We start from the raw sequence: 25,612 nt of genomic DNA on the forward strand, positions 1-25,612 counted from the left end.
TGGGTTTGGGTTGGTAGTAAGAGGGAGCTTTTAAAGTATCCCTCCTGTCCACTAACGGCGACCACTAGCCCTCCCTTCTTTCTCTCTTTTAGGGGAAGGACTTGAGCTTGATGTACTGCCGAGGTGAAGTCGCAGGCAACTTCTAAGAATAGTGGCGACCTTGTTAGAGCGGTAGTGGTCAGCATTGGCCACCGCCGCTCCTCTCTCTTCATCAATTCTTTCAATGGCAATTTTTGCAAAATCAGAAGGAGAGTACAGGCAATTCTGTCTTTTCAGTTAGAATATTATTCAATCTTGTCCAATCCCATCCCTCGACGAGATAATTACCAAAATAGTTTATCTTGGAGTGCCTAAATACACGATAAGAATTGACAAAACTCTATTTCGCCCCTTCTCCCGATCACCAAAAATAGCCAAGGAGCACCTAGCTTGCGTTTGGTTTTCACCTAATTCAATTTGATTTTATATAATGATGGTAAGTATTGACAAATTTATAAATGAATGAGAATATATATATATATATATATGTGTGTGAAAATAGATTGAGAATTTATTATTAAAAATTAATTGTAAAAATGGTTAAGAAAAATTATGAGTGAAAAATTATTATTAAATAAAAAAAATAAAATAGTAATAATTATAATGTTAAATTTATGAAACAATAAGGTTGAGTAGGATAAAGTAATATTTTTTATTTGAAAATCAAACAAAATTTTAGAAGTTCTGATTTGACGTTTTCCGTTTCTTCTCCCAAAAGAAAGGACATCTCCCTCTGTCAACCGGAGTGGGGCATGGTGGGCTCTGAGAGGCTCAGATGGGGTCCATGGGCTGACCTTGGAGGAGCTTTTACATGTGATGAGCCACCCCTGCGGGGTCCAGTCGACCCATACGATTGTGTCTGAGATGCGCATGAGACATTCAATCTGTGCAGACCTCTGACAGAGATTGATGATGACAGCAAAATAATGGACTCCGACCCAGTCCATTCACGCCTCCCGTTCATCTCAGTCGGGTCGAGATTCATCCCATCTACAACGACCATGTCTACACCCATTACGTCCGAACAGCTAACTGCTTTGAAATTTAAACTTGAAAAAACAGAGTCATAGGATGTTATTATGCAGCGAATCATGCAATAGGGCATCAACTTGCAGGAAGCATGCACCAAAGTGCTATTGTCGATTGAATGAATTCTCTACAACGCCATCTATCCGTACATTACATGTTGGTCTACGGCTACACTGCAACCCTCCGGAGTCGTAAGTAAGTTAAAAGGAGAAACGAGGACAAAAACCTTCATCAGCTTAACTGACAAGAACCCATCAAGGCTTAAAAGTGACTTCCGAATGGACAAAGAAAGTGAAGTCGTGTAAAGAGCAGCTTACGTCCAAAACTCTTTTGTTGCGACGAGGATCTTTCCGCCACTGTGTGACTCGGGTTCATTCTCGTGTATTACAGTCTTCCACCTCACAGCACGAGCTATCCGATCGACTCTCTCTATAACTTCAAGTGAGTCTCGAATAAGAACTGTACCTTTGGGTCGCAAAATCCGGTCCATCTCCACCATCAGATCCACAAGATTACATCTGCAGAGAAATCTGAAGATTAAGATATGCGAAATTGGATTTGGAGGTCTCTATGGAAAGGACGAGGCTGTAATTACATTCAACATTGTAATAGAATGGTTTGAGTCAACCACGTTGGAGGCATAGACAGATGAAAATTTAACAATGAAGAATATGATATCCGGTTTCTGTCAAATTCAAATCTCATGCATGCTGCTGCATCTGATATCCATAAGCATATAGCTGAAGCAGCACTCTCAAGCTTACTAATCTCATCATCAGGAGGGAGAGATCCTTCACTGGCCTTCCCTTAACCTGTTTCTTTGCAATTATCAAATTTCTAATATTGTAAACAGTTTCACAAAGCGAGAAAATCACTAAACAGCTGATAAGCATTACCTGGTTTTTCTCAAACCTTGATCTTTTACAAGGGACTCAATCCCATCAACGTGAATGAAGTCATACGTACGAGGATACGTCGAGAAAGGCTCACACCTGAAACCAGTAGAAGAATCAATTACTTCATATTGAATATACAAAATATTTTGTCTATATACAGACTGCATAGTGAATGCATTATCTTACTACATGCCAAATGCCTATCTATCAGCTCTGCCAAAGAGAGTTTCTACATGCATATTTGCTCAAAGACGAGATGAGAGAATATGGGTTGTAGCTTACCAATCATGATAGACTCCAATTAGGCCTCTATCATAAATTACACTTAGAGTTGATGGCATGTGAGAGGGAACGATGTTCATCACCCACACAGGATCAGCCGAGAGTGCTGCCGCAAAACCTCCAAAAAATGCATTTACGTCCATGACATTGCGTATAGCAGCAGTTCCCAACTTCAATTTCAATGAATTTTTATAATAAGCCACCCTCCTTGCCCACCGCTCTCTATCAGTCTCAAAAACATCAATCCCATCTTGCACAACTGCGGCTCTATCAGGAGCTTTTGTCAGCCTCTCTGGCCATTTTGGGATATCTCCAACAGCATATGCTCCCTTGACATAAGTTGTCCTGCTTACACATCTCTTCATTTTGTAGTACCTAAAGCAGGAAAAAGAAAGTTAAAGATTTGCAGAGCTTCTAGTTTGCTTTCTCATCTGGATTATAGTCATACCTAAAACTGCAGGGTGGGGGTGAAGGAAATATATTACACTTCAAGAGTTGCATTCGTCGTCTAAAAATTCAAATAAGCAGTAAACAGTGAGGAATAATTACCATGCAACATTTGGATCCTCAGACTCATCGCACAATTTAGGGCCATTTTCATGGCATGAATCTCCAGTACGCTTTTTCCAGATAGCAGTATTTCCATCTACGACAACGAGCTCATAGCACAGTGATTTAGCCACAGCCTGGAGATCTGCCCACTCTTTCTCCTGTTTGGCCCACTTAACAGGAGGGCCAGAGATGATTAGATAGCCTCCTGGGCGGAGCAACCGATCCACCTCAATGAAATATGTTGCATCTAAAATGGCATAATTCATCCTATAAATAAAAATGGTCGAAAATGGAAGAAATAGTATTTGCATGGGAGTACAAGATCTCGGAGAACTCACTGTAGGCTGTAAACGGGATCAAACATCTAGAGCAGTGTACAAAATCGAAAGCAAAGGCAGGGAAGGGAAGCCTGCGAGTTCCAAGCATGGCAACGAAAGCTGGAATTCCCCTTTCCAGAGCAAATTGTATCTGTGACTTGTGTGAATCTCTTGGAGCAAATGACATTGTTAAGATGCCTTCTGCTAGCAGAGATCCCCCGAAGCTAGCTACCTGAAATCAAGAAAAGAAAAAAGATGTTTCTTCATACAGCACCTCTGCCAGAACAGGGTTGAAAGAAGAATATGAGAGCATTGATCCTACCCCGCATCCCATATCAAGTGCAGTCCTAATGACACCACCGGCTAGAGGAACATGCTTCTTAAGTTTTCCGATGTAGTGTCCGGCACCATCAGGGAACATAGTGCCACCACCTGGGAATATGAAGTAAGGCCCTTCTACTTTCATCCATCCTTGATGACCTTTCCTGTCGGCAATTTTATTGTGTGGCATGTTGCTATGCCATATCTACAATTACAGGACAAATGTTCAGTCGAAGATCTCTCCCTCCGCAAGCAATCAAGACTTCCACGATGGAAATATGACCAAGCACATATCTTTAATTTCCGTCTTTCTCTTAGTCAGGCCATTAATATTATCCTGGGTCACTCAACATAACACATGCCAAGACTATTCTATTTGTGTTACCAGGAACGGAAGGGCTAATTGCAACTAAGTTACATACTATTTGGAACATCAAGCTCATGCATTGCCTTTCCGAGTTTCCGAAGGACGTTAAGCAAAACTCCTCCTTTATGAACATATCTCATACAACAACTTAAATCCTTCGATAAAAAACCACAACCTAGGAAGAATGGGCATACTAGTACTGTGGGATTGATGCTAATGTCATTCATGATCCACTTTAGCTTTGTCGAAAGAATTAGAACTCTAGTGTCTGATATATCGATACACAGGAGGCAAGACACAAAGTCAGAAGCTCAACACATGAAGTTTCTAGCTGAAAAGCTGCCAACTGCACTCTCCATAACAGAACTTCCATAATTCACTTATCGAATTGACAAATTCGCATAAGCAACTTGAACCATTATCATAACTCAATGGCTTCATATGGCGAAATTACATGAGCCAGTAATCCATAAAATCCAGGGGAGCTCCACAGCAGAAATACCTGGGCAACATTAGCTTGAAACAACAACCAACTGATGAAGGAATACCTTGTTGAGGCTGTCGGGCCACAGTATTGGGATCTTGTACCCCTTCGGCGGAGGAATCAAGCAGAGCGGCGTCTCCTCCGGCCGGGGACAGTGCCGCTCCCGGTAATAATTCATCTCCCTGCTAAGCTGACTGCTGCGCTTGGGGTCCTCGCAGGGCATGTAGTCGACGTAATCAGCAGGGCAGATTTCTATGTGGCGCGGGGCCAGCTTGCCCGATTCTACCGCCGCGATGACGCTGCTGCGATCCCGGACGGCAACTATCACGGCCTGGCGCCGGCTGGCGGAGGAGGAGGAGCGGGAGCTGCCGAGCGGAGAGTAGGCGACGAGGACGAAGAAGAAGGCGAGGACGAAGGCGAGAAGCGCGGCGGACAGGAGGTCCCAGAGCCGCCATTGGCGGGGGTTCCGCTTCAAGTTCAGGCCACGCATTTGGGGAGCTCGTAGTGATCAGATCGGGCAGGTGCTCATTGTCGGTGGAGATTGGAAGGGAGAAGATTGCAGCGGTTTGAGGATAACTATTACCTCATCAATGGAGATCGAGCTATGGCCCTACGGTGACGAGCAAGCAAGTTGTCCCGACGATTCTACTCGTCCATGGCGATGGCAGCTTCGAGCGCGAGGAGATCGAGAGTGAAGCAGAGCAGTGCATTGCAGGGTGGAGCTCAAAGCTCCAAATCAAATCCAGCCCAAAAAAATTATCTTATTAAGTTAAATTAAATAAATTAAAATGTTTATAAGACTGGAAAAAAAGAATATATGTCCCGGAAATTTAGGACAAGATTATGTCCCTGAAATTTCATTTCTTGGACTTTTCGTCCTCATCTCATCTTTTTGGTTTATGCAATGTCCCCCCTGAATATGATGATCTTGCAATTTTACCCACTAATGTTTAAGACTTGCAATTTTCGCTCGGTTTGTGAATATTAACGACTGAGAAATGTGTAATGAAGGACCTCTTCTTTCCTGCGAGAGCCTTCGTTACTTTCTGTCCTTCAAAATCTTGTCGTTTAATTGTACAGTTGTAGTTTTACCATATTTAGTGACGAATTGAACAACAGTTATCGAAATGACCTCATCAATTACCTCTTTACAAGGACAAGCAATTTGTGTATGCGCTCATGAACTGAGCAAGCCAGTGAGTTTTATTAGAGATTATAATGACTTTTTTTAGAATAAGTATTTCGAGAGTATGAATTGGATTGAATACACAACTCAAGTGGTCCAGTATTTCTTTTATGGGGCTATTATAGGCATATAATTGCTCTTAAGAACTTTATAATTGTTTTTTGCGAAATTATTCATTATCATCATAAAAATTTTATGATTTTTTGTTCGCTGCATATAGATCTTGTGTGACGAATACATGATGTGTGGCAACAAAATAATGCCATCATCTTAAAAAGAGTTCATCTTCTGTGCCGTTTTATTGCCCTTCTTACGTCTTGTACTAAGTCAATGGGCCTCTGAATTTTGGAAAAGAATAAAAACTTCTCAAGGACTAAAATAAGAGAAAATCCAAAGTTATGGGCCAAAAGTACACAATGGGGTGTATGGTTCCTGGGAATCGGTATTCCAGCTTCTGCTCCCAATTCCAATCCCCAAACGTGCTGTTTTGTTCATGGGAATCAATGGGAATCGGAATTGCCATTCCGGACCGGTTCCCATTGCCATCTTCCTCGGTGCAAATGGAGTGGGAATCGAAATTCTCTCGGCATCCCAACTCCGTAAAAACGAAGAATTGCGACTCTCCCCAGTTATCTCAGATTAGCGATTCTGATATGAAGGGGAATAGGCCCCAAAGGAGAAAGTCCAAATACCCCTCAACCTCAGCCACCTTTCGATGACACCGTCGCTCGACCTCATCCTGCGGATCTTTGATCGACCTCTTCCGGCACGTCTCGGCAAGGCGAGGCCAAATCTGGCCTCGGCATGGCAAAATCTCACCTTCAAGGATGAGTTTCGACGGTCGTACCCAACATTGTCGAAATCCGCTCTAGCCTCAAGTTCCCTATGTGATTCTCTCTTCTTCTTCCATAGCAACGTCGCATATCGCTGCACTCCTGATTCTACCACCTCCATCATCGACGGATGAGCCCAGCCCAGTCTGAGGTTCGCCAAATCGAAGGCTCGGACCCTTGGGCTATGTTCACGAGGGCAAGGCGAACCCATCCATGGTGCTCGCTAGACTCATAGCTCCCAGAATTATGGGTTCATCAGAGCCAAAAAAAAAGTTTTGAATCAGAATTTCAGTTTTATATCCTTGAAATTTCGTTGTCTGTCGATTCTAATCCTTTTCAATTTCATTCCAATGAACCGAACGCCATGCAAGTTGATCGCAAATTAAATTTGAAAATCATAATTCCGACTCTTCAAATTGCATTCGGCCAGGGAGTATTCACTGTTTTCTGGGGTGTTTGGTTTCAGAGTTAAACTAAGCTTGATTTTGATTTTGATTTTGATTTTGATTGTGGAAAAAGACAAATGAGATGGTATTATAAATTTGACTTGAGAAACGTGTGTTTTTGTTATGTAGTGGGTAGAGTTAAAATCAAAATCACGATTCTAAAATCACATCATAAAATCAAACGGGCCTTCATATCCGTCAAAATTACAATTTTCAGGACTAGTTTTCAGCCCGCACGTCGCTCGGGTTTACGACACACGATTTTTTTCTTACGAGCCTCACTGGGATGAGGCTCTTCCTGCTGGCGTTGAACTTGCAAACCCCAGACGATCTCAGGATGAGGTCACTTAAGCCCGAGGCAAAGCTCGACAAGGGCCATCCAGATGTCGCTCTGACGTCACGAGCCCACAGCCAGGGCGAGTCGTGGGCCCGGACGAGCCTTATCCGAACACGACTCGCGAGTTTAGTATTTTCGACCGGTCCCGTCCATCCCCACGTATGATTCCAATCACGCATGGGTACTCGTGCCGCGGAAAAAAGCGAAAGTTGAAAGACAGAGCAGAGAGAAGAAGAGTAAGGAAGAATCCAAAGAGTCGAGGCCGTGCCACTGCCAGTGAAGTCCGAGATCCGCCCGCGATTTCTGCTGCAATTTCACTTCCTTTCCAGCACCCCTTCTCTCCGCTCGGCCCGTCTCTCCTTCCTTGGGCGGCTTCCCTCCGAAGGAGATTCGACACATGGCGACGCCGACGCCGACGCCGACTCGACAAGCCCTGGAGACGTACATGAGCATCACCGGCGCGTCCGAGTCACTCGCGCTTCTCAAGTTGCAGGTGCATTCCCGTTCCTTACCGTCGTCATGCTGTCGTTTAACGGAGCGGAAGTTCCTGGAATATTGCGGTGAGCCCAGCTTGTGGGCATATATGCTATTATCAATCTGTTTGTTTTTGCAATGAGATCGGCGGTAAACTCTTTAGCTCGGGGAAGCCTTTGATCGAAATGTGTATTTATGCTGATAGATGCCGGAGTTGAGTTGCTTATCACACGATCAATGGCTTATGTTTTCCTTTTGATTTCTTCGACGCCGGCCGACTTTGTAACTGGGACCAGAGAGGAAGTTTGTCCCATCTGCTAGAGAGTGGTCTTATTAGTTAATAAGAACAGCTGCAATGAGAAGCAGGCGAGACGTGTTGCCTTGCCTTCATGTCTTATTTACCAGTTCTTCCTCTTCACTCTTTTTGAGTTTTAATAATGCTTTTCTCGAGGTTTTCCGAGGTTGATATGTCCAAGAGAAGAGACCCCGCCAAACTCCACTTATATCTTTGCCGTACTTAAATACTTGATGCAATAGTCAGGAGAGAACATTCAAAGAATTACAACCATCGGCATTGTCACCCTGTATAATCTTTACCGTTATATGAGTTGATTTCAGTTTCGTTGTGTGTTGATTGCATGTCAGGAACATGGAGGTGACCTCACCAAAGCAGTGAATGCACATTTTACTGAAGGGTTTCCCGACATGTAAGTCCTTCCCCTTTTGTATTCCCAAAAAATGAGTCTACAATTTCTGCTTCCTTGTCCTCGGGATTAGACTGCATTGTACTCTGTTTGAATCTGCAAATTTGATTCTGAATGCCAACTCTTGGTCTTCCTTGCTCAGAGAAAATCCACCATCTGCTGTAAATCCCCATTATAATTCTACGGGGATGAATAGTCAGGCTCATACTGGACAGCGTGGAATTCTACCCTTCCTCTCAGCTGTCAGAAGTTTTAAGCCTTCATCTCTACTTGACCCAAATTATAGAAGGAACTTCCTTAACCAGATTGGTGTCTCTGCATCCCGTAATAGCTTGCAAGTTGGTTACCCTATAAATAACACTGGAGACAACAGCCATCAATCAGCATCGAGGCCACCATTGCACCCCGACTATGGAGCTGAAATGTATAACTCAAGTTCATATGAAAGCTATGCTGAGCAACAAATGATTCAAGCTGCCATAGAAGCATCAAAGCAGGAGGTAGCTCGGGCTATCTAATGGAAAGAGTCATTGCTGCAATTATCTATTTATTTCGTTATTTTTATTGTCGATCTTTTCCCAAGTTTATGTTTATGTTTCTTTTTTTTTTCTTTTTTCTTTTTTTTTTCCTGGTGAATATTTCATCTCATTTGTGTGATATGTATGTTACAGGCTTCCTCCAGTCCTGGTCTTAGGCAAGGCCAAGTTCTCATGGAAGATGAGGAGTTAAATCATGCAATTGCTCTGTCGTTGATGGTTGTTTAATTGCAGACAACTCTTCTTAAATTATCTTCCTCTTTAATAAAAATTCATTGCTCACTACATTAATTTAATTCAGACGGCAGAGCAAGAAATAACAAACAGGGAGGCTAAAGATAGAGGTGAAGAATTGGGAGGTTTGGCTGCAACCAGCAGTGCTGAGGAGATGAAAGAAGGCAGCAGCAAGGTGTGTTACTATGGAGTACTTTATGATTGATATTTCCATATAGATTATTAACCTTGTAAAAGCACAATGATATGTCCTTATTCAGTAGCATTTGTTGCGATTGGTGAGCATAACTTGATTAAAGCTGATGGCACATTCTGATGCTTCTAATCTGTTCTGATTCCAAAAGCCGAGGGATATGCCTGTGATAATATCCAATATATCTCGAATTTTATTTCTCTTAAGAAACAAGTTGATCCTCTAAGAGACATTTGGAGGGTAGAGTTATGTGAAGTCAATGACGAAATTATTTGCATCAGCTGTTTTTGTTTGCCCTTTTGTTTTCAGGTTATAATAGTCCCATTTAAGAGTATGTTCTTTTTTCTAATAACGGTTATATTGTCTAAAGCCTGGAAGCTCATCACATCGAGATGAAGCTGGCCATGCAGAAGGACCAGCAGGTCAGAAATCCTGTGAGGATACCCAGCTTTGCCGGCATGGTCACCATACCATTCCATCTGACGAAGTACTTTCCTTTCAGCAGCAACAATTTACTTGTTCTCGGGTTTTGCCAACCAAAAACCAAAATATCTGGCTATACTCTCGTTAGATATCTTGGCACTGCAATTAGCTATTTCTTTTGGATGGAGGGTTACTTTGATCATGCTAAGGTCAATCTACCTATAATAAGCTTTGCTCAAAATGTTCTCATTGATGACAGCAATCTCGAACAAGGCTTGTGACAAAAGCGGTTTCTTTACCACAAGAGCCTCTATCAGATGATGTGAACGCAATAAATCTTGTCGTTCGCATGCCAGACAGCAGCCGCCACGGCCGCCGCTTTCTCAAATCTGACAAGCTTCAGGTAGGTGATTCGTCGAGATTCTCTGAATGCATTTCTTTTTCCAATTAACTCTAATCGACCCTCGTCTGCATTTGGCAGTCTCTCTTTGACTTCGTTGATCTTTGTGGATGGGCAGAACCTGGAAGCTATAGATTGGTAAGTCCTGCAACATTCCAATCTTTTGGTTTTTCCTTTTCAGCTTTACCCTTTGTCATGACTCCAAAGTCCAAAGAAAGGGCTATGTCCTGTATTGAATTTAATTGTTGATGCTGCTAGCAGCATACGCATGTTGGATTTTGTGCAATATGTTTTCTTAAAGTTTCTTAATTAGAGAATTGAATTAATTCCACAATTATAAAATAATTGCTTCGAAACCCAAATGGATGTTTTCCTTGCTGGTACTGGGATTGCAGATGGTCTAATCCACATTCGTGCTGAATGAAATTCAGTCTTATCCTTCGTCAATCCTTTTAAGGTTGACATACTGACTATTTCTGGCTCTCCCTTGTGGGCAGGTTGCTCCATACCCTCGTCGAGCATTCGTTGCAGGCGACTGCTCCTCGAGTTTGAGTGCATTGGGCCTCACCAGCAAACAAGAAGCATTGTTTCTGGAGTTGATCTAACCATCATCAACTGCAAATATTCCTGTTTCTCCACCTCTGCTTCCTTTCCAAATTCCCTTCGATGCTTGACACCGGAATCTTGGGGAAGATGTTCAGAGGAAAGCAAATATTCCTCTGTCTCCGCCCCTGCTCCTTTCTGGAATCCCTCCGATGCTTGACACCGGTATCTTGGAGAAGATGTTCAGAGGAAACTTTAGCAGTGTAGGTTGATTGTTGAACATAGCTTAATGTAATTTCTAGTGGATTTAAAATGTTGAGTTATTTCTAGTGGATTTGAAATTTTCAGTTACCAAGACAAATTCTTAGAGTGCGTTTGGTTTCAGAGTTGAAGTAATTTTGATTTTGATTTTGATTGTGGAAAATGACAAATGAGATTGTATTATAAATTTGACTTGGGAAACGTGTGTTTATGTTGTGTAGTGGGTAGAGTTAAAATTAAAATCATAATTCTAAAATTAAACTCTCAATCCAAACGCAGCCTTGTCTGTTCTGATCGGACCTTTGTCAAGCGTGAATTAGATCCAATGTAGCTTGATTTCATTGGACAAGAAATTTTCCAAATTGGGTCGGGTCCAATTGAGCACATCAAGCACATTTCTGAATGGTCCAATTAGGCTTGAACTTGAGCTCGATGCTGGTCAGTTACTGAAGCTTGAATATATTGGGGGTTGGAAGATATTGCGTTCTATTGGCTTAACAACTGACCTCATTAAATCATAGCCGTTGATAGTTCCGAACATTCTACGAGCTGTCTCTACAAGAATCTGTCTTGATGAATGAATACTTCGTACCCGAACACCGAAAGTGCAGGTACAAAGGAATTGAAATCCAATTAGGCAAAAAATATTAACTTTAAAATGGGAAAAAAAATCCACGAAGAGCAAGAACAGGAAACTATCTCTGGGAACCGGTTTTGGTTCCTTCAGCCTTTTCCTCTGGTGCTGTCCAGTACAGTTTATTTGCCAATAGTATCTTCTCCCTCTCATGGGGTCCTTTCTCATGGTCCACGATTCGCGTATCGTATTGCATCCCGTCGATGATGCTCTTAATCCTCACCAGTATATCGATATCGTCCCTGATTATCATGCTGCCTTCGGGCCTCAGTATTCTGTCCATTTCCAGCAGAATATCTCCCATCTTACACCTGGGCAAAAGGATACCAATGATGCTTCAGAAATCATAAATTCGTGGTTGTCGTATGGTAAGCACGTAAATGTTAATCATACCTGTCTTTGTAGAGGCTAAATACTGCATGTGCATGGATGAAGTCGTACGTTCTCGGGTAAGTAGACATGGCCTCGCACCTTCAGGGAAGAATGGCAATGGTAATTTGCTTGGTGTTCGAAGTTCTAGGTATCGCGAAACAGAGAGAGCAGGTCGAGAAACTTTACCAGTTCTGATACGTTCCGATGACACCCCTCTCGTAGATGGCGCCAAGAGTGTTAGCTCTAGCCTCGACGGGGACAACGTTCATGACCCAGACCGGATCGCTCACAAGGGCGGCTGCGAAACCTCCGAGGAAAGCGTTCATGTCCAGCAAGTTCCTGTACCTTCCCCTTTCTGCAAACTGGTAGTCGAGGGTCTTGTAGTGCGCGACTCTCTTCTTCCACAGCTCCGTATTCTCTTTAAACGTCTCTGCCGTGACTCCCTCGACTCCTCCATTCCTTATCCTCGGGGGCACGGTGTTCAGCCTCTCAGGCCACTTTGCCAGCTCTCCGCCTGCAACTTCTTTAATGTCGGACACTTCCGGGAGCTGGGTCAGGCATGTCCCCATCGGGGTGTACCTTTCGCAAAGCATGAAGAACCAAGCATTAGGATAAGCGGGATGCACCTAAACCTTCGGGTAAGTTTTAAGCTATGTAACTCGAAGAACAGGCGGGAGAATGAATAATTGCGCAAGGAAAAATCGAAGTACCAGGCGATATTGGGATCTTGAGCAGGGCAGAAGGGAGGAAACTTGAAGACCTTCCGGCTGGCCTTGCAGTGGACATGGTTAGTAGGCTTCTGCCAAATAGCAATGTCACCCTTCTGGGTCAGTTTCTTCCAGCACAAGCTCTTCGCCACGCTTTCAATCTTAGCCTGCTCCGACTTGAGATCATCCGGCGTCCTCTCCCACCCTTTCCAGTGCCTCTCCCAGTTTATGGGCGGCCCCGACAGGATCCAGTACCCTCCCGGCCGCAGAACCCGATCAACCTCCATAAGGTACATGCCATCTGCAAAAGAATTTTAAAGCAGTTTGAATCCAAGCATTTGGCACTAAAAGCATTCCTTCGCAAATGCAAATCATAATATATGTTTTTTTCCCATTCCTTCCAGCATACCAAACATGACATAAGGATGGCTGGAAATTAGCCAACCGAGTATGGAGAGTGAAAGTACCGTATTGGCCCCACGGGATGAGGCACCGGGAGCAGTGAGCCATGTCGAAGGCCCTGGAAGGGTAAGGGAGCCTCTTGGAAGCAAGGACCCCGAGAAGGGCAGGTACCCCTCTTTCCAAGGCAAACTGGACCTGGGCTTCATGGGTGTCCCTCGGCGCAAACGACATCGTTTGGATGTTTCTTGACATTAGGTACGCTCCCCAACTCGCCACCTACAACATGTGCATATGAATTATACATGCCATTATGTCAAATCGATTACGTGCATCAAGCATGCAAATATCAACTGGATCAATTAAATTAATTGATTCAAAAGGTTGCAAATGCATATAATCTATGCGCCCGGCTGGGTCAATCTCGACTAGGAAGGCGCAGCAATGTTGATCTGGTCCTAGGATGGCTAAGTCGATGTTAGATTCGACCTAGAGGTCGACAGACTAGAGTCAAGCGGTAGCCGCTTCAGCATCTACCGCAAGGCAACTGACGAGGAAAATATGCAGCTTCCAGAATCTTGAGTAAAACTTGAGTAATTTTTCAAATCAACAAGAAAAGTAACATTTGTTTATTTCGTGACGAGAGTTATTCGCGAACCTCATTAATAATGAAATGAGAAGTAAAACAAGTCGAATATAAAATCAATATATATTCGAAACAAATTAGAGACTATGTTTGGGAATACTCCATTTCATTCCAACTCCAAATAATTATATTTATATGGATAGTAATGATCACATTATTGAATTATAAAAAAAAAAGAGAGAAAAAATAATGATTAATTAAGAGAAAATAATGATTATATTGTTAAATTATGAAAAAAAATAATGAATAGTCAAAAAAATTTAGTATTAAAAATAAATTGAATGATAATTAAGATAAAAAAATTAAAGAAAAAGAGAAAAAAATAATTATTGAATTATTAAATTATTAAATTAAAGATAACTCAATTAGAAAATTCTCATTTGTCAAACAAAGGCCACGTTCCACGTGTTATATTCGCCTAACACCATAATACTGTAAGCTAGAACAAGAAGAAAATTGTCTTGGATGTCTCCATCGAATCGTTGACTTTTTTCACCATTGGGTTGAGCGAACCACGCTGACTAAGAACAGTTGGCGCCGCAATAAAAACATGGAAACTTTGGAAATATCAACATTTGGTCCCAAATCTTTCGAGACTGTTGTTATGGGCAAACCGGACGTTAGTCAATAACCAAGGAAAAGTGAGACCCTACGAAACCCGAAAAGGGGCCTTACCATATATTTTTGGTGGGTTTTAGTTGGATTTGGTGGAACTAATTTTGCTTTGACTAAATTGGAATAATTAATAATGTTCACAATATACATACTATTATATTTATTTATAACATTACATTGGTATAGTTGATATTGTTTTGCCTTCATAGTTCGAGAGGACAACCATCTCAAAAACCGGTAATGATAGAAACCTTTGCTTGAATAGTATAGGTTCAAGACTAGTATCATTTTTTTAATAAGTAATACAAAAGAAAATTTACGAAGTGAATCCCTTTTTATTGGAGAAATCTAAATCGATGATAAGTTTTTGCACGTTCTACTTATCAGATTCCGACGCATTGAACTTGGCACAATATTGAATCATCATAGTCAATTTCGATTTGTGCTTGCTACAAAGTCACATGAATGCACAATATCAAAACTCATCCAAGGAGTTATTAGCATTGAATAGTTTTGTCTGACTTGGGAAAGTTTCTCAAACTCCAGGGGGCAGTTTGAGAAAAAAATATTTCATATGGTGTATCTTTAAGGCTGCCTCAAAGTACAGGGAGCAAATTGAAATTAACCTTATTAATTAATAAAAGCTGCCCATAGGCAGCAAAATGGGATTAATATATAAATTTTTGTCAGCGTTAGTTCATGTTTACCCAAATTATCACAATTATGAATTACTTGATATTTTTTGCTATCTAGAATCTCTTTCCTGCTGGGAAAATATTTTAAATTTTAGCAAGCTATTACTGATGGCCATAATTATCCAAATTTCCATACGCAAGATTAATAAACTTTCCGTTTTCCCCCTTTATTTCCTTTTTGCATTTTAAAAAATTTGCTAATCTTGATAATGACAGCACAAAGTATTGACTTCATTGACTTTAATTATGAGGATATTAATGGAACATTTATCAATAATTAATTTCTTACCAAAAACGATTAATAGGAAGGAATTCGCTGTGCCTCCGTTTTGCTGTTTCCAACCAATCCACCAAAATTCCGATCATATCAATTTCAACTGTTCTTCCCAGTTCACACCCAGCCCGGTCCAACCGGACCGGCTACCCTAAGTCCCACCTTCTGCAGAATCAGTTTCTATGTTGTATTTGGACCTCTTTGTCAGATTAGATGCGTTCAGTATGAACGGCACTCGGAAATATGTTAGAAAATGTCCATGATTAGGTAAGATTTAATGGCGAATATCACCATGTGGCCGGCTATAAATATTGTAAGATTACGCTTCGTGATTATCTGATTGCGATATAATACATCCTACGAGATCAAAAAGATATAGCACATCCCTACATTTCTAAGTATGTGTTGCGAAAGTAATCTTTGTTTTGATATTGTTTTGGTATGCATAAGATCTAGTGGACCGGCCGGTTGATCGGATGAGATCGGCCAGTCCAATTTGAATATAACAGTGGAAATGGAGAAGAGGTGCTATTATACTTACCCCACAACCGGTGTCGATGGCAGTTCGTATGGACCCGTCCCTGAGATTTATCAGCTTCCCGATGCTGTCGATGTAGGCATCAGCTCCGCGAGGAAACATGGTCCCGCCGCCCGGGAATATGAACTCGTTCCCCTTGAAATGGACCCAGTTCTGATTCTTCTTCTCCACAGTCAGCTCCTTATGAGGCACATTGGCGAACCACGCCCTGCCCCGGCTATGCGGCCATCGGAACGGTACCTTGTACCCATATGGCGCTGGGATCCGGCATGTCAGCTTCTCGTACTCCTCGGGGCAGTGTCTCTCTCGGTATATCAACCTAATGCATAAATGTACATGATCCCGATGTAAGACTTATATGGCTCCGATGTCGAATAACCGAGTTATATAATATATCATCGAATGTTACAGCCGATAACAACTGATTCGATCGAAACAGAGACACGAAGCACTATCATTTTGAGACAATTCTCGAGTAAAGCTTCTGTCATACAGAACTCTAGTTATTTTTCCAGCATATCCATTCGGCATTATTATCTCATGATCGCTGTTTACTCCAACCCATAAATCATTTGGAGGACATTATAATCGACACGGGTTTATGTCATCAACACCAGAATGGATCGATATGTATATTTGTAGGTGAACGATCAATACGATGTTGTGGAGACGGTACGAACCTGTCCCTGTCGAACTTGAGCGACCGCTGGGCGTCCTCGCAGGGGGTGTACTCGGAGAAGTTGGAGGGGCAGGGCGGGAAGCGGGGCACGAGGACCTCCGTGGGAACGAGGTCCCCTGCCCCGTGGTGGGCTGCGAAGTCGAGGACGATAGGACCGCGTCCGCTGGCGGTGCTGTTGCGTGCATCCAGCTGGCCGGGGACGCAGCGGGAGGAGGCGGAGATGCCCTTTGTGGGGAAGAGGAGGGCGGGGCCGGAGAGCTGCCAGAGGCCAAGGAAGTAGAAGAGGACGCAGAGGATGGCGACGGCGGTGACGTAGAAGAGGTTGGCCCTCTTCGTCCTGGAGGGAAATTGATGCGACAGGATCGGCCAGCTCCTCGCCATGTCAGTGGTCTTGTCCCCCTCCGACAGCCAAAAAAACAAAAAGAGCAACAGAGTGAGGATCAGAGTGGAATCAGTTCATCCTCTGGTTTCAAGAAACCTCCCCTGTTTCTAGAGAGGGAAAGTGATGAACACTTGGGCTTAATGGTGTGTGTGTGTGTGTGTGAGAGAGAGAGAGAGTGAACGTCAGGGTGGCGATGACGAGTGAGGATTTCAGGGACGACATATATGTCGAATATTGTGTGAGTATTACCTTAATCTATAACACCCAATAAAAATATCTGAAAGTGAGAAACCGACTCGAGTCCATAATTTCGCACCTAAAAATAGTTTGATTGATTTTTAATATTCATTGAATATTTTCTTGACATGTATAAGGTAAGGGGAGGGGAGAAGGTTGCCGTATGTGAAATTATTTATTTGTCTCCATGTGAAGTCCCATGTGGGAGATTTAGTACAATGACGCATCTCTCGATTAAAATATAATCAAGACGCTCTAAATTCAATTCTCAAAAGTGATTTTTTCGAGTTCTTATATTATCCTCTCTTATTTATTCTCTTTTGGTATCGTAATATCGTGTGCTCAATCTGGAATCAAGTGATTTTAAATTCGATTCTTACCAGTGAAATTTCTTGCATATATATATATATATATATATATATATATATTTATTCAAATGAAGCTAGTACAAATAGGTCTAATGTGGTAAAATAGAAATTACAATAACTAACATAAAAAAGAGATAAATCCTTAAATGAAAATCGAATATGGATTTCTTTAATTGTCAGGCGAGAGAATAACTCACCATTTACTCTTTATTTATATTCAATTGTGACTAGAAAAAAGAGTTGGGTATGGCCAAATTGCTCGCGTATCTGAAGAAAGGAATAGACACAAGAAATAAGGTTTTTCGTGTTGTATCATTGATGAAGGGATCTAAAACAGGCATAGATGTCACATGAAAACTTAACATTGCTCCACATACGTTGACTCAGCATTCAATTGTGAAAATCTCAGATGACCTCACTCGTCGGTTGGAATTGTCTTAAAGGTCCATCTTGGGAAATGAATCACATAGAAGGCAGCACTTCTGCGCAACTTCTACAATCTGAACTACGATACCGTGTGAAAATTTGAAATGATCAAAATTGTCCGCTTCTAAATGGTTAGGGCCTGTTTGGACTGTGGATGTAATTTTAAAATCACAATTCTAAGCTTAACTCTATCCATTACAAAACAAAATAACTCATACAAAGTCAAAGAGTGGGCCCCATTTATACCACTTTTTTCCACAATAAAACAACATAACTCATACAAAGTCAAAGGGTGGGTCCCATTTATTTCACTCAAAATCAAAATCAAAATCTGATTTTAAAATCCTACTATGAAACCAAACGCAACCTAAATTATTAGAATATCATGTAATAAGAAACATTAACTTTTTTACTTATACAAAAAAATAATAATTTTTTAAATTTCGAACTGAAATAAATTTATCAATTTTGATATTGTTTCGAGCTAGTAATTAAGAGGTTTGTCTTATGTTTATAGGATTCGTTCCTGGGTCAAGAATGTCATTTATGATGAGGTTGGGAATTCATGGGATTTAATCTCCCACACCACATGGATTTAATATCGAAGCTTTGGTTGGTAAGTTTGACCATATTAGGGTGTACAAAATACAATGAGTCAACTTGTTAAGGCAGGCATTGTAATGGTTTTGATTCCTTGCCTCCCATGTTGGATTTTTTTTCCTCTTTTTAAGATTTTCCCTTACTTTTCTTTTTCTTTTCCCAATTTAGCTGGCATTCATCACTAATTGCAAACCAGTCCTCAAGGATGTCATATTTATTGTTATCGAGCTCATCTTTTTATTTCAATTACAACAGAAGTCTATGATTCCACTAACGATAATTGAACCTTGAATCTCAATGTTCATTGGCAAGAGGGAGTGTCAAAGTTCATTATTGTTATTATTTTTTTCGAGAACCTTGTTTCTTGTTAAGTAGGTGATTCTGTAGGGCAGGTTTTTGTTGGGGTAGTATGCAAAATAATCAACAGTCAAACAACCATACCTTGGATCTGACCAGGATTTCCTTCATCTTTAACCATTTCTTATAAGCGATTTTCACAAGTAGAAATTAACATTTTCTTTTTCATTAGTTAACAAAATTATTTGTGTTTAGTAGAAGAAAAAGCTTTCGAAGTGGCCATCAATGATACACATGATTAATTGTAATTAATTGTAGTATGATTGTTTAGAAAGCACTAGAAGTACTTCATGATTAAAACTGACTTTGAATGAGGTTCAAGTTTCATTCAATTAGATTGAAGACGTATGGTGAGTGATTAATTTGGATTGCTTTAGGTCGCTCAACACTTGCTCCTCCTCTTAAATAGTATTTCGTGTTTGAGTCTTGTAAGTAAAGAAAATTCAAGTTGGATGAGTATTACCCTTTAAGGCACCAATTCGGCTTGAGTTGAATTAGTTGGAGCAGTTTGAGCTTCAAATATCATCAGATTGCACACCGAAAAGATGTATCGTCAGCAAAATATATCATTAAATTGTATATATTTATATATTTGGAAATTACGAAACAATATAGTTTTGGTCTTGTAGGTTTGAGTTTATTTTTTAAATGTTTTTTCTATTTTTTTTTTGTTCATTTTCATCATGTACATTTCGATATTTTCATGTTTGAGTCCTTTCAATTTATAGGACCAAAACTATACTTTTTCCCTTGGGAATTACAGACATGCAGGTGCTGCTATAGGAGCATTGGCCCATCACCTCGTACATGCTCATTTCCCATGCGTATGACATGCATTTATATACCCCTTCTGTCTCGATCAACGATTTGGGACATGGACAGATAGTTAGAGGTTACTCACAGTTATACATGGATAGATTAAATCCTTGAGTTGAACCCGTTTTGATCGAGAAAATTCTCACGTTTCCTCTCGATTCCAAATGAAATTCCGTTACTCGATTGACGGCTTCTCTCCCTCTATAGCTAGATCCGACGTCATTTGTTCAATTATTTCAAATCCTTGGGTTGAATTGGTTTTGATCGAGTTATCAAAATCAAATATCACCATGAGAAAAATGAAATTTATAAAATATTGCTAATTAGCAATAACGATGAAACAATCAGTATCATGAATAATGTATGATTTTTTTTTTATATTTCTCTATTGATCCATTATATTTATACTACTAGAGTTACACAATCTGGGTGTGTGAATTTATATTATATTGATGTGATCTCGATAACTAGATGATGAAATATACACTTTGTAGAAAGCAATGGAAACGTGCTGAAAAGTCATTATATTACGTCGATAAAATTGATATAGTACACGGACAATTCTCTTTGATAGTAGCATTAGCTTGTAGTCAGAGGTAAAACTCCCCCAATTAAGAATTTTCTTCATTCACTATACTCGATCCAACAAGCTAACATTGTCTATTCTATGATGGAATCACATACGATCAGGGGAGTATCAACCATCGGTGCCAACAGACTCGGTCTCACCGAATGTAAGTACGCCTCTGAAGCGGGTGGTTGAAATATACATGTTTGGAAATAAAAAAAAAGTCGTACCTAAACCTAGCTGAACGAGGCGGAAATCCATCTCTACACCCGAAACTAGTTAAAAAGCTCTCATTTTCGCTGAACTCTATATGCGGGCATCAGTCTTCTGGGTCGCATTTTCAAATCGCATGACGGTTTGCTCGCTATTTTAAGTGATTTTATTGCTCATCAGATACTTGTGTTGAAACATATATGCCGTGAATGCATGAATTTTAACATTTGTACTTTGTTTGCCGCTAATTTATTTATAAATGAGACCGATAACATCCGCAAAATCAGAAACGCGAGGCTAATGCCATGGTCGAGTTATCATCTGAAGCATGCGGAAAGAGATTCATTGTGATTTTGGTCGAGTGTTCTCATATTTTTCCTTGCAAAATAAGAAATTACAGCACCACAAACAATATAACTGTGTTCAAAGTATTTGTGTATGGTCAAATGTGGTGGAATCTCTCGCTGTTAAATTCGGCCTCTGCTGCGTTTTAACGTGAGAAAGTTTGATTTCCAGGGGCAATTTCAGTTGAAATTGAAATCGATCGAGTAAACTGAGTTGGGCATCTTTTAATCCGAACTTAAGGCACGCACTGGGGGCTATTGTTGACACTTAATTGCCAAAAATTTCTAAAATTATATACTCGATGTATATAAGTTTAGAAATATCATTTTAGGCTCATAAATGGTTGACGTAAATAACTCTTGGAGTTGAAGTGCGTGAAGACGAAGGACGGGGGCCGTGAATAAGCATTGACGTGCAGCAATTTAAGAAAATTATATGAATTAATTGGCCATTCCATTTAATTCGCATTGACTTGCGAGAAATTAATTCGACAACTTAGAAACGTATACGAAAAACTTTTACGTCTAATACGCATTATAGTGCGAGGAGAACTCCAGCCATTATTATCTAAACAAAATGTCAATCGGAAATGGGCCTAACATCGTAGAGCGGGCCACCATAGAAGTGTTTGGTTATTACATTGAAAGCCCATTAAAAGGCATAGAACTGACTTATGTCTTCCATGAATTCTACCAACGGAAGCCCCAATATTTTTATGCTTTTGCTTTTTTCTCCACCCCTCTGTTTTGAGGTAACGTTGCTTGCGACTTTTGGCAAAATTGCAAAAAATATAATAATCGATTTAGATAAATTAAAATATGTTAGACATAATGATAATTGCTGAAATGGACATGGGTGATTGAAATTTAGTTTAAATGAAAAGGGAAAATTATAGTGGGCAGCACGATATTTTAACATTTTTCATTGCGTAACATATATCATGACAATTTCACCATACAACACGATATTTTGAAAATTCTCACCATACTGCAGAACGTCAACTTTCTGTTAAGGGGTGAATAGCTTACGTGGCCCAATTTTTTGAGTTTCCTTTGCGCACGTGAACCATTGCGGCCCCAATTTTAATATTTCTAAAAAAAATTTAAAAAAAGGAAAAAAATTAAAAAGAAAACTGATGCCTACCTATTGAAGTCGAAGAGGGTGGAAGTGGGCTGCGGGTACCCCGATTGCGACCCCTGCCTCCCAAATGGGGTCGCTGTTGACCTCTTATGCCACCGACGACCCCAATTATGGGGGTGGGGGCAGCAATTGGGATCCCATGGTCAGAATCGAGAAAACCCTCGATTTGGGGTTTTTTCCACTCCTACCGTGAGGGCCCTGATTGCGGCCCCTACCCCACAATTAGGGCCGTTGGCAACCTTGATTGTGGGGCGGTGGCCTCAATCGGGGCACCCACAGCAGCCTACCCCCTTTGCTCCCCAGTTTTTTTTTTATTCTCGTTTTTTTAATAATTTTTTAATTAAAAATAGTAAAATTGGACCCACAATTGCCACATGTGCATGGAGAACTCAAAAAATTAGGCCACGTCAGCTTTCCGTCCACCATTTGATGGAAAGTTAACGTTGTGCCGTGTGACGAAATTTTTTTAAAATATCGTGTCATGTGGTGAAATGGTCACAATATTTGTTGTGCGGTGAAAAAGTCAAAATATCGTGCTGTGTGGTGTAATTTTCCCAAATGAAAACAATTGTTATAATCATCTATTACTATAAGGTGAAAATAATTCATGTTTAAAATTGTTAAATATAACTCAAACTATTGTTTTTTCAATTTGTTTGCGAAACATTTATATATGTACACTGTACAGAATTACGTACAAGGAAACATATAAATGTGTAGCTATTTATGCCTCTAATAAAATGCGTATACATGGAAGGCTATTATTTAGAATCATTTCCTCTATTACTTAAAAATAATAAAAGTATTGTGCTATTCAAACCTCTCATCGCACCCGTAAATGTAAACTAAAAGAAGTTTAGTGAGAACTGTCACGAAAAGGGGAAAATACAAAAAAAGAGAAAGCTTAATTTGAAGGAATAGTCGTAGCAAAACTGTCTATGAATATTTACCTTACTATGGACAAAAGAAAAATAATCATTTGCGTAACTATCAAGGACTCCGATCTAAGGGGGTGTCTGATTGATCTTACGATTAAGTGCTGGAAATACTTAAATGGATGTTCTTTCGCATGGAAGACATAAGAGTATCGTGGATTACTGAATAGGTATTTTCACTATCTTTTACATAGAAATATTATTTAACAAAATATGTTAAAATCATGAATTTGAGCTTTAATTATAAAATCATCAATTATATATTACATTTTTTATATACTAAATTTATTTTAAAATCAACAGTTATTTTTACATTAGCATCAACATTCTCGAACCAAGTCTTAGAACTAAAAATTTCAGTAAAACCCTTTTTCCCCCGTACTTTTGACCTAAATTATTTTCACATTTCGTACTTTTTGCCCTGGCGCTGAATATCACCCCTCTTTTCTTAGACTATGACTAGCAATGGGTCTCTAATATATTAAAATCCATAAACTAATGAAAGTCGACCATGAAAAATTCTAACCTTAATCAAATTAACATTGTACTACATAATTGTCAGCGATATATTGGACGAAAAAACCCGACATTGAAAGAATGACATCGATTGTAACCAGTACTCAGCATACGAAGAATGAGAAGATAAAAGCAACAAAGCTGACGATGGTTTAACTCATAACATAATATACCTTTCTCTCTCATCAACCTTCGTGAATATATCGTTGATTGGATCAAATTGCAGCGAGTGGAAGCTGCTGACTCAGCTACACATATAAAGAACTGACGGAGACTTTGGCCTCTTTTCATTATTATGGATGCCAAATTGCCGATTGCCATGTTAGTCAGTGAATATATATGCTCCTCAGAATGACAATATGTGTCGTATCGTGTTTTAAACATGTCATATTTAAATGGGTTCGTGTCTAGAATCTCTAACTCCGAACACAACATATTTAATAAACGTGTCAAAATTTTTAAACATAAACACGATACGTTAATTACGGGTTGATACGGATACGACACATCTAACCCGTTTAGTTAAGCGTGTATGTGTATGTATACTTATCCACACGATATGACACTACTACCTTTAGGTACATATTATACCTACTTGATATGACACTATTAACTTTAATTGCATGTTACAACACGATTGACATGATGAAAGCACTATAAATAGATTATTTATATAAAAAAAACTTAGATAATTTTAGTGTATTTTCTTCTATAAATTGATATAATGCGTGAAATAAATTTATTAAAACGATAACACATGATATAAAATGAGTCTAACCGTGTCTAAACAGGTTACAAGGATTGGACTCGTTTAAACACGTTTATTTATCGTGTTTAAACGAGTGTCTAAACGAGTTTGACCTGTTTAGACACGAAACACATTTAGTTTTAACCCAAACCCGCTTAAGTCTGTGTCATGTCCATGTCGTATTTTCGTGTCGTTTCAAATACTGCCAACCCCAACCCCTATAATCCACCAAAGTGGAGAATAATTTGCAACGCATTAATTATTTATGCAAAAGGGAAATCGGCATCCTCTTTTTAATTTAAATTAATTAAGCTAGCTCAAACTAATCTTTTTGGGTCACTTTGTCATTGTTTAATTCGTAAGGCGGCTCTTTTTATTTTTTTTAAATTGAGGAAATATTAATATATAATTTCTTCATCATAAATATAATATCGGGAAATAGTTTGGGAATCATCCATTTAGAATTGAAAGCAATTAGAAGCCATAATGCGCGATGACGTCGTCTTTCCTATTCACAAGAGGCTTTAACAAATGTTCGATTGGGGCATTATTGTTGCTAGCCCCACGAATTTATAATTTCTTGGTCTCGGGTAAACTTTTAAATGCAGCCGTCCAATTCTTGCAATGAAAACTGGCCACAAAGCATCATGTATGGGTATAATATTCAGCCTCCAAATATTGCGAGTTTACGAAAATTTACCCTTATCAAGTACATCATTGATTAAATTTCACTTCTTCTAATGTAATAGTTCGCCATAAATAAAAGTGCGCAATCACTATTTATACAAATATCTCTTTCCCTTCCTTTCTCACCGTCAACTTCGATCCAAATAGAAGTTAAAGTGCGCCCTCACTCAATCTTTATTTAGATAGATATGATATATATATATATATATATATATATATTAGTTTATGAACGAAGATACTCCATTTCAATAACCACCAATCTCCAAATTTTATCCAATTTTATTTTTGTATATTTTAGTGCCAGAAAAATTATGAAATTTAATTGTTAGCATAATATTTGTACCATTATTAAAGTTCGAGAAATGTCACAAGGGTCAAAAGTACTAAAATGACTCTTTAATTACATCATTACATTATATATTATTATCGCATCTTCCAATACTTTCATAAATTTCTTCGGGCACAATCACTTCACCTAATCCATAATGCCATATACTCTCTCATATATACGTACTTATCCTCAAAACTTACCAATTATTAATACCAAGGAATTTTTCCATAAATATAATTCAATCTTCTTATCAGTTTCCTTGGATACTCTCCCTCCTCCTAATTAAGTTCCTAACAGCTGTTAACTATGTACAGATAATCCAATCATTCAAGCGCGTTTTCTCCACGCTCTCCCATTAATTAATAATGTTCCCAATCGATTGCATGAGATTCATCAAATTTATCCATATCCATTCATCGTATATTAAAATATTTATTCTCGGGAAATAGAAAAAGGATATTAAAATATTCACCCCCCGCACCAATCTATTTATAAATATATAATCGCAACAAGGAAATGGATAATTA

At 39.7% G+C, this 25,612-nt stretch overlaps 3 protein-coding genes across 5 annotated transcripts; 1 reads left to right on the forward strand and 2 right to left on the reverse strand.

The window, feature by feature from the left end:
* Nucleotides 1-687: 687 nt before the first annotated feature.
* Nucleotides 688-5,041, reverse strand: LOC116187843 (probable methyltransferase PMT13). Of its 3 annotated transcripts, none has more exons than XM_031516834.1 (8): nt 4,352-5,041; nt 3,438-3,641; nt 3,137-3,347; nt 2,796-3,003; nt 2,247-2,621; nt 1,965-2,060; nt 1,386-1,586; nt 688-1,044 (listed from the first exon to the last, which is right to left on the reverse strand). In XM_031516834.1, the coding sequence occupies exons 1-8, from the start codon at nt 4,775-4,777 to the stop codon at nt 1,005-1,007; spliced, it is 1,761 nt and encodes a 586-aa protein (XP_031372694.1). In that variant the 5' UTR covers nt 4,778-5,041; the 3' UTR covers nt 688-1,004. The 3 variants fall into 3 exon arrangements, with proteins under 3 accessions (XP_031372694.1, XP_031372683.1, XP_031372673.1); XM_031516823.1 differs by having other exon boundaries at nt 688-1,029; nt 2,796-3,045; nt 4,352-5,040; XM_031516813.1 differs by having other exon boundaries at nt 2,796-3,045; nt 4,352-5,040.
* A 2,011-nt stretch (nt 5,042-7,052) lies between these two features.
* Nucleotides 7,053-11,020, forward strand: LOC116192012 (plant UBX domain-containing protein 9). Its single transcript, XM_031520400.1, has 9 exons — nt 7,053-7,582; nt 8,209-8,270; nt 8,410-8,767; nt 8,939-9,022; nt 9,105-9,212; nt 9,601-9,717; nt 9,913-10,056; nt 10,135-10,191; nt 10,551-11,020. The coding sequence occupies exons 1-9, from the start codon at nt 7,487-7,489 to the stop codon at nt 10,656-10,658; spliced, it is 1,134 nt and encodes a 377-aa protein (XP_031376260.1). The 5' UTR covers nt 7,053-7,486; the 3' UTR covers nt 10,659-11,020.
* Nucleotides 11,021-11,319: 299 nt separating this feature from the next.
* On the reverse strand, nt 11,320-17,007 carry LOC116192011 (probable methyltransferase PMT15). Its single transcript, XM_031520398.1, has 7 exons — nt 16,418-17,007; nt 15,741-16,056; nt 13,038-13,248; nt 12,574-12,871; nt 12,050-12,442; nt 11,885-11,962; nt 11,320-11,802 (listed from the first exon to the last, which is right to left on the reverse strand). The coding sequence occupies exons 1-7, from the start codon at nt 16,795-16,797 to the stop codon at nt 11,553-11,555; spliced, it is 1,926 nt and encodes a 641-aa protein (XP_031376258.1). The 5' UTR covers nt 16,798-17,007; the 3' UTR covers nt 11,320-11,552.
* Between the last annotated feature and the right edge of the window lie 8,605 nt (nt 17,008-25,612).

The sequence above is a fragment of the Punica granatum genome, chromosome 1 (genome assembly GCF_007655135.1).
Source record: "Punica granatum isolate Tunisia-2019 chromosome 1, ASM765513v2, whole genome shotgun sequence".
NCBI classification, from domain to species: Eukaryota; Viridiplantae; Streptophyta; class Magnoliopsida; order Myrtales; family Lythraceae; genus Punica; species Punica granatum.

What these genes read in the sequence shown, in the direction of transcription:
- LOC116187843 (XM_031516813.1), bottom strand. Translation starts at nt 4,777, where the DNA reads ATGCGTGGCCTGAACTTGAAGCGGAACCCCCGCCAATGGCGGCTCTGG. An exon ending in GATCCCGTTTACAGCCTACA is followed by an intron (nt 3,046 to 3,136) that starts GTGAGTTCTCCG and finishes ATGCCATTTTAG; the next exon opens with ATGCAACATATTTCATTGAG. An exon ending in CAAGGTTTGAGAAAAACCAG is followed by an intron (nt 1,587 to 1,964) that starts GTAATGCTTATC and finishes ATTTCTCTGCAG; the next exon opens with ATGTAATCTTGTGGATCTGA.
- LOC116192012 (XM_031520400.1), top strand. Translation starts at nt 7,487, where the DNA reads ATGGCGACGCCGACGCCGACGCCGACTCGACAAGCCCTGGAGACGTAC. An exon ending in TAGAAGCATCAAAGCAGGAG is followed by an intron (nt 8,768 to 8,938) that starts GTAGCTCGGGCT and finishes TGTATGTTACAG; the next exon opens with GCTTCCTCCAGTCCTGGTCT. An exon ending in AACCTGGAAGCTATAGATTG is followed by an intron (nt 10,192 to 10,550) that starts GTAAGTCCTGCA and finishes CCTTGTGGGCAG; the next exon opens with GTTGCTCCATACCCTCGTCG.
- LOC116192011 (XM_031520398.1), bottom strand. Translation starts at nt 16,797, where the DNA reads ATGGCGAGGAGCTGGCCGATCCTGTCGCATCAATTTCCCTCCAGGACG. An exon ending in CTCAAGTTCGACAGGGACAG is followed by an intron (nt 16,057 to 16,417) that starts GTTCGTACCGTC and finishes TTTATGCATTAG; the next exon opens with GTTGATATACCGAGAGAGAC. An exon ending in ATCGGAACGTATCAGAACTG is followed by an intron (nt 11,963 to 12,049) that starts GTAAAGTTTCTC and finishes TCTTCCCTGAAG; the next exon opens with GTGCGAGGCCATGTCTACTT.